At 37.7% G+C, this 7313-nt stretch overlaps 1 protein-coding gene across 1 annotated transcript in view; it reads left to right on the forward strand.

Annotated features, from left to right (window-relative positions):
- The window catches only part of LOC110880241 (midasin), a 32915-nt gene extending 27577 nt beyond the window's left edge, over positions 1 to 5338 (forward strand). Inside the window, exons 64-72 of the mRNA XM_022128829.2 lie at positions 54 to 212; positions 905 to 1129; positions 1234 to 1530; positions 1628 to 1771; positions 1852 to 2046; positions 2124 to 4163; positions 4550 to 4828; positions 4917 to 5045; positions 5136 to 5338. Of these exons, the coding sequence (XP_021984521.1) occupies positions 54 to 212; positions 905 to 1129; positions 1234 to 1530; positions 1628 to 1771; positions 1852 to 2046; positions 2124 to 4163; positions 4550 to 4828; positions 4917 to 5045; positions 5136 to 5168 (3501 nt within the window). The 3' untranslated portion in view covers positions 5169 to 5338. The remainder of the gene's footprint in view (positions 1 to 53; positions 213 to 904; positions 1130 to 1233; positions 1531 to 1627; positions 1772 to 1851; positions 2047 to 2123; positions 4164 to 4549; positions 4829 to 4916; positions 5046 to 5135) is intronic.
- The last annotated feature ends 1975 nt before the right edge of the window (positions 5339 to 7313 follow it).

Below are 7313 nucleotides of genomic sequence, written 5' to 3' on the forward strand. Positions count from 1 at the left end.
TACTATCGAATATAATTTGATGATGATGCTCATACTTGAGTTTATTGTTGCAGCAACTGTTTGATACAATGTGCAACAGTTTAGATGACGAATGTTTGTTGCTAAAGAGTGTTGAGAACAACCATTTGAACAGTTGTCAAAGTGTTGGAGCTGCTGCTAAACAGATTCATCGTTTCTTAGAAGCGTTTGCTCTTAAATTCAAAAAGTCCAAGGTACTACGGTTTTTATGACAGTTTATTGGGGTTGAAATATAGTTATTCTAAAAAGATGCATGACTACATTATGTGACTAAATCCTAAAATGAAAGTAAACAATTCACTTTTACGGTTATAAAACTACGTAGCACGGATACGGGTACGGGACTGGGGTACGGGTACGGGGAATGGCAAAACTCAAAAATACAAGATATGGGTACGGCAAAAAAAATAATATCAAAAAATAAAAAGATCGGCAACCTCCAAAAACCCAACATCTTCGATGAATGATGAATACTTGAATAGAGATGATGATCAGACTTGTTGTACGTGAATGTTTAGAATAACATATATTATTTATAAAAGGCCGACGTAGCATATATAATTATAAAAGGCCGACTTACGTAGTTGGAAGTTAAAAGGGTTCAAATCCTAAATATTTTAGGAAACGTCCCCGATACTCTGTTTTGGAAGTACCCAATATCGGGTACGGTTTTGTAGAAGTCCCCAATATCCGGGTACGTTTGGGAAGCGTCCCCAAGCCGTCCCCTACGCGTTTCCGTCCCCGAGCCGTCCCCGGGACAGGTACTCGAGGCAATATGCCGTCCCCGTGCTTCATAGTTGTAAAATTCTCCACTAAGTTGCTTTATTTGTAATTAGTTGTTTGTTATTGCAGACTGTTTCATACTAACTTTATACTATATTGCCAGGAAATGCTGGATAGTTATCTTTTTGGTGATTGTGGCAGTCTAATTAGCACATCAGTTGTATTACATCCTTATGGCATCACAAAGGAAATGGAACAATTTGTCCAACAGAACTTTATGTTAATTAAGGGTTTTAAAGAGGAATTGCTTGCTATTCGTGAGCAAGATCTGCATGCTGGATTAGCAAAAAAGGTTCTGCTTGACCATTTCAACGACATCATCACAAATGTATGTAATTTTCATAGTAGCAATTAGTTTTTTTTTTTTTTTTTTTTTTTTTTTTACATTATAACTTTTCTGACCTGTTATGCGATTTTTGTTAAACTTTTCAGGGCAACCTTTTAAATGAGTACTACAATTCTGCTTTGAAAGAAAGGAATCAGCCAGAAAAAGTTCATGATGCGGGTGATATTTCAAGAGCCGAAGTTCGGTTCACCGAGTCTCTTAGGAAAACATGCAAACAAATAGTTGACAGCTTTGACCGAGTTAACTCGGTCAATAACAGGGTTGAGCACTCAGAAGATTATCTGCGAAATATCAATACCTGGCAAAATTTGTTTGCCTCTAGAGTAGAGTCTCTGCCGTTGCACGCTATAAATGATGAATTAGTGGAAACACTTAACTCTGCTGTAATGCCTGCTTATTTCTTTTTTATTGTTTGTTATTATATTTATGAGTTTTACGACATTTTGACAATGTTTACTCATTTTGATTTAAATTATGTAGGGAAAACTCATTGACCTTTATGGAAATGAAGAAGCAAGCATAGATCTTGTTGAGGCGCAACTGAAGCATCTGTATTCATTATTGGACCTAATGATTAACTTTGGCAACGGTCTTCTTAATGACTTTATGGTTGTCCACAGTACTGTAAGTTTCGCCTTTTCTACCTGAACTTTTTTTTGAACCATTGCCATAACAATTTCTTTGTGTTTTTGTATTTGGTACAGTTGTCTATGGTTACACACGCACTAGCAGAGATTTTTGCTTCACTATATTCGCAAGGCTTTGGGTGCGCAACAGAAAACGAAGAGGAAGACAATGGTACTCAAGACGCTACTGGAACTGGTATGGGTGAGGGTGCAGGGGTTAAAGATGTAAGCGATCAGATAGAAGATGAAGACCAACTACTTGGAACCGAAAAGGTACCCCTATTTGCTGACATACGCACTAATTATCTGTTAACTGCAGTGTTCCCTAATTATAATGTTTGCTACTGCAGGGGGGTGAAGAACAAGATGCATTGAATGATGTTCCAAGTAAAAATGATAAAGGCATAGAGATGGAACAGGATTTTAACGCTGATGCGTTTAGTGTTAGTGAGGATGAAACCGACGATGAAAACAAAGATGAAAATGATGAGCCAGAACTTGATTCTGCCATGGGTGAGACTGGGGACGACAGTAATATTGTCGATGAAAAACTTGGGGAGAATAAAGATGACGAAAACGATGAAAATCCTGAAAAAAATGAAAAGTACGAGACCGGTCCGTCAGTTAAGGATAATGATCCCAACGGTAGAGAGCTTAGAGCTAAAGAAGACGATGTGGCAGCTACTGATGAAGCAGGGGAGTTGGATGCTGATGAATCTAACAAACAGAATGACGAAAATGACGATAATGGCCCTGATGATGGTAATGATGTTGAAGATATGAATGTAGATAAAGATGAAGCGTTTTCTGAACCTACGGGTTTGAAGCCTGATGAGCCCAATGTGGATCCTGATGATGATATTGACATGAATCAGCAAGATGACGTGGACCACAATGAAGATGAGGGAACTGAAACCGTTGATGAATCAGCCGACGGTGAAGAAGAAGAAGCTGACCACAAAGAAGAAGAAGAAACTGGTCCCGATGCGTTAACAGAGAACGTTGATATGGAAACGGAAGCTGAAGAAGCTGACCAAGAAAATCAGCAGGATAGTAAAACTGATGCTGACATGGACGAACAAAAGAATGACGTTACTGCACCCGTTGCTAATAATTTTGATACTGAACATCAGCAAAATTACGAATCCGCCACTCAACCTAACAGCGGGTCAAATGGAGCATCAATGAGAAACGTTTCATCGGAAGTTACATGGTCGAATACCGATGATATGCAAAGTGAGTTGGCTCCTATACAAGGTTTACCTAATTCTTCACAAAATGAAGTTAGTGTTGCTGGCTCATCAAAAGCAGGGGAACTAAACGATGAACATATTGGTCAACCACCTGAGGTTGACCCGTCGTCCCTTCAGAAAAGCGAACCAAACCCGTTACGTAATATTGGCGATGCACTCGAGGGCTGGAAAGAACGGGCAAAAGTTTCCGTTGATTTAGAAGATAAGAAAAACGATCCAATGGATGATATGGATGGTGGAGATGAGGATCAAGATGCAGATGAATATGGGTTTACTTCCGGGTTGGATACAGGAACAGCTCAGGCACTCGGGTCTGCTGCAGCTGACCAGGTGGATAAAAATATTGACAGGAAAGAGCCTGTTGATGGTGACGGTGATGGTGGGCCCGCAGACCAGAAGGATGATATTGAAATGGACATTGAAGACCAACATCATGAAGCCCAGCCCGTCAAGAATTATCCATTAAAAAACGTTGGTAATACTATCCATGACAAGATGGAAGTTGAAGAAACGGAGATCCTAGATGAAGCTCCTGAAGTGTTCAACCCTCTTGAAGATGGTGACCGAAGTCAGTTAGAAAGTTCGGTGTTCGTGAAAAGGTCTTATATGACAGATGACGTAAGTCAGTTCGGTCAACTTTCTGTTGTTGATGATGATATGGGCAAGTCCCACAATCTTGAAGATGTTCCTGCTGAGATGAAAGATTCTGCTTCTGCGTTATGGAGAAAATACGAGTCGCAAACCACAAGATTATCTCAAGAGTTGGCTGAACAGTTGCGTTTGGTTATGGAACCGACTCTTGCTAGCAAGCTTCAAGGGGATTATAAAACCGGCAAACGGATAAACATGAAAAAGGTAATTCCTTACATTGCAAGTCACTATCGAAAAGATAAAATATGGCTGAGACGGACCCGCCCGAATAAACGAAATTACCAAGTTGTGATTGCTGTGGATGATTCTCGAAGTATGTCGGAGAATAATTGTGGGAATGCTGCTATTGAAGCTTTAGTGACGGTTTGCCGTGCAATGTCCCAACTGGAAGTCGGGAATTTGGCCGTTGCAAGTTTCGGTAAAAAGGGGAATATTAAATTACTACATGACTTTGATCAGCCGTTCACTGGAGAGTCTGGAGTTAAGGTTAGTATTTCAGAACGGTTGCAAGCACAACGCGTTTACTTATGATCAAATCAACTCGAGGTTTTTATTTTTTTTATTTTTGTATTAAGCGGATCAAACTGTTTTAAAAAAGAAGGTAAATTGCATGAAACTAGTAATGGACTAAACAACCGATTTTAGCATGTCATATTATGTTAACTCATTTTAGGAAACACGTAAACGTAAAAATCAGTTTTATCTACTAGTTTAAACAATGTTTCTTTTTAACAGTTTATATATGAAATTAATTATTAGATGTCACATCAGATGCCTACCCTAAAATACTAAAATGACAATTATGATTCCACTTAACATTGTCCAGCCGATTTTATATCATCTTGCATTTTTGACCGGTTTTTCTTTTGCAGATGGTCTCGAGTCTGACATTCAAGCAAGAGAACACAATAGTTGATGAGCCCATGGTTGACCTACTAAAATACTTAAATAACAAACTTGATTCTGCGGTAATTAATGCACGATTGCCATCGGGACAAAATCCGTTAGAGCAGCTTGTTTTAATCATAGCCGATGGCCGACTTAATGAAAAGGAGAATCTGAAGCGTCGTGTTAGAGACATTTTGAGCCAAAAACGAATGGTCGCTTTTCTTCTTTTGGACAACCCGAAGGATTCAATAACAGAAGTTATGGTAATTTCACTCGTTTTTCATTTTTCCTTCTTGCTAATCGAGGTTTTAGCATAAATCTAAAGTTAACTAATTTGTTTATTTGTTTCAGGATGCATCATTTAAAGATGGAAAATGCGTGAGTCTTGTTAAATACATGGATTCATTCCCATTTCCGTTCTATGTTGTCCTAAAAGACCTTGAAAGTCTTCCAAGAACACTTGCTGATTTATTGAGACAAGTAAGCCATACAAATATGTAAATTTTATCTGTTTTTATATCCTTTAGATTTCCAGTTTGTTGACATGTTTTTTTACCTACCAAATTGCAGTGGTTTGAGCTTATGCAGCATTCAAGGGCCTAAGGCGGAAGATGGTATTTATGTAGAAACTTAGAAAGAAATTTATTAAGGGGTTTTGAGGAAAGGAAAACATTCACAATTTTGTATAGCTTTTCCTCTTAAATTTTGTATTAGTGAACCCTCATCTTCATTATTTATAATATAAAAAGACTGCAGAGGCCTCTATTCTTGTACTTGGTAATTTTAGTTTTTGGTCGTTGCACTTTCGGTTACTGGCAGGTTCGGCCTCCTTTCCATCTATCTTCACATAAGAAAATGAATACAAAGAAATGGTTTGTTTAAATCATAAAAACACAAATAAAACAGCGTAGAAAGTTCACGACGGTCCGTAGAACCACTACCTTCTGCTGTGATGGTTGACCAACGGCTAATCACTACTAAATATTCAGTAAGAAAGGTTGCGTATAAGTTCTACCACAGGGAACTAAAAAGTAGTAATGTTGTGTGCAAGTTTTATAACTCACTTTATTTGTGGCTAAAATCTTGAAATTGAGATTTGGAGATATAATCAAATAATTATTCAAGCATATATTCAAAGCTTTATACTTTTAAATGAAAAATACGACTCTTATGTGTTCGAAAAAGTTTAAATAATATACCACTTAAAATGCTAATAAAAGAACCAATAAATGAAAATAGTAAACCAAAACTAAAAACTAAGAAGGAAATAATTATGAAATCGGGAACAACTCAGTACTTCCTCGAGCTAAAATCAATCAAATGTCCGACACAATCACGTTAACCGATCATGGATACATGCATTGAGTTTTATGGGCTGGAATGCACTAAACTAGTAAATAAATATATACTTAAAGTCTTCTAGTTTTTTAGTTTATCCAAAAAAAAAAAAAAAAAAACTAGAAATATTAATTATTATAATGCCTCGTAAATTACAAAAATTAAGAAACTAATATATTGCCAACGCTACACGTTGTATGATAGGGAGAAAACATAACTTATGTTGTCACTGAGAATATCATGCATATTATATGGTGTTTTATACCATGTCATAAGGCCCATATGATATGACAGATTTGACCTCATACGACTTGTAAGATGTAATGGTACTAAGGTGAACAACCTAAAGTACCAAAATGACACCAATCAACGAGAAACAACTACCTCATTGCGGCACAATAGGCTTCCCACATACCCATATCAGCTTGCACTACTTGATTCCCTATACCTTAACCTGCACAACTAAACAACCCGTAAACAAGTAAATACGTTTGACCTTGCGGGGATCGAAGCATTTGTTTTGAGCCTCGTGAGACAATTTTGTAGCCTTTCTAGCAGCCGGTTTTCGCATTGCCCGGTCTATGGAGACCGCTTCTATGTACCAAGAAGACGAGACGATGCGTAAGAGCATTCACATCCATTCCATCAAAGTCTGAGTGTGGAGTTTTTATAATATAAAGAGTATAAAAAGTGGTTATGAGTGGAGAGAGAGAAAATGTTACTGTTCATCTGTATATTTAGGGAGACACTGTTCACCCCCTATAATTTTTTAATATATTTTGAAAGTGGTTGTGAGTGGAGGAGAGAGAAAATGTAATGATAAAGGTATAAAAGATTATTATTTAATTGAAAAGGAGAGAGAAAATATAGTGTTTTTTAGTGTAATTTAGGGTGAAAATATAGTGGAATGAATCTGAATGCTCTAAGAGCATGTGTAATGGGGCTTCATATACCGCCCAAAAGAGAGATAGCGCCCCGCACACCGCGACGGGCGGCGTTATGGGGGGAAAAGGGGGGGAGGCGCCATATATATCACGGCGTTTTGGGCTTTCCTTTTCAACCTTTGACCAATCAAAATAAAGCATGGTTTTTTATAATTAATTAATAAAAACAAAAATTAATAATTAGGTAATGATGGGTAGGGGCTTTATGACTACGGGCTCTAGTGTTATAACACCCCATAAAGTCCTTGTGTGACGTGGTACGACACGTGTCGCATAACGCCTCACAAGGGGCTTTATGAATACGGATGCCGTAAGGAAGGAATGTCATAATTCAAATACAAGCCATACATAACCTATAGTCAAATATTGAGTGTTTGTCAAAGGCAAAGCGACAAAATAATATGTTACCGGTAACCGACACGTGTCAGGTTGTGCAGGTCGTCTGTATTTATCCATTTTCAGTATC

Source organism: Helianthus annuus, chromosome 9, assembly GCF_002127325.2.
Source record: "Helianthus annuus cultivar XRQ/B chromosome 9, HanXRQr2.0-SUNRISE, whole genome shotgun sequence".
In the NCBI taxonomy this organism is placed as follows: domain Eukaryota; kingdom Viridiplantae; phylum Streptophyta; class Magnoliopsida; order Asterales; family Asteraceae; genus Helianthus; species Helianthus annuus.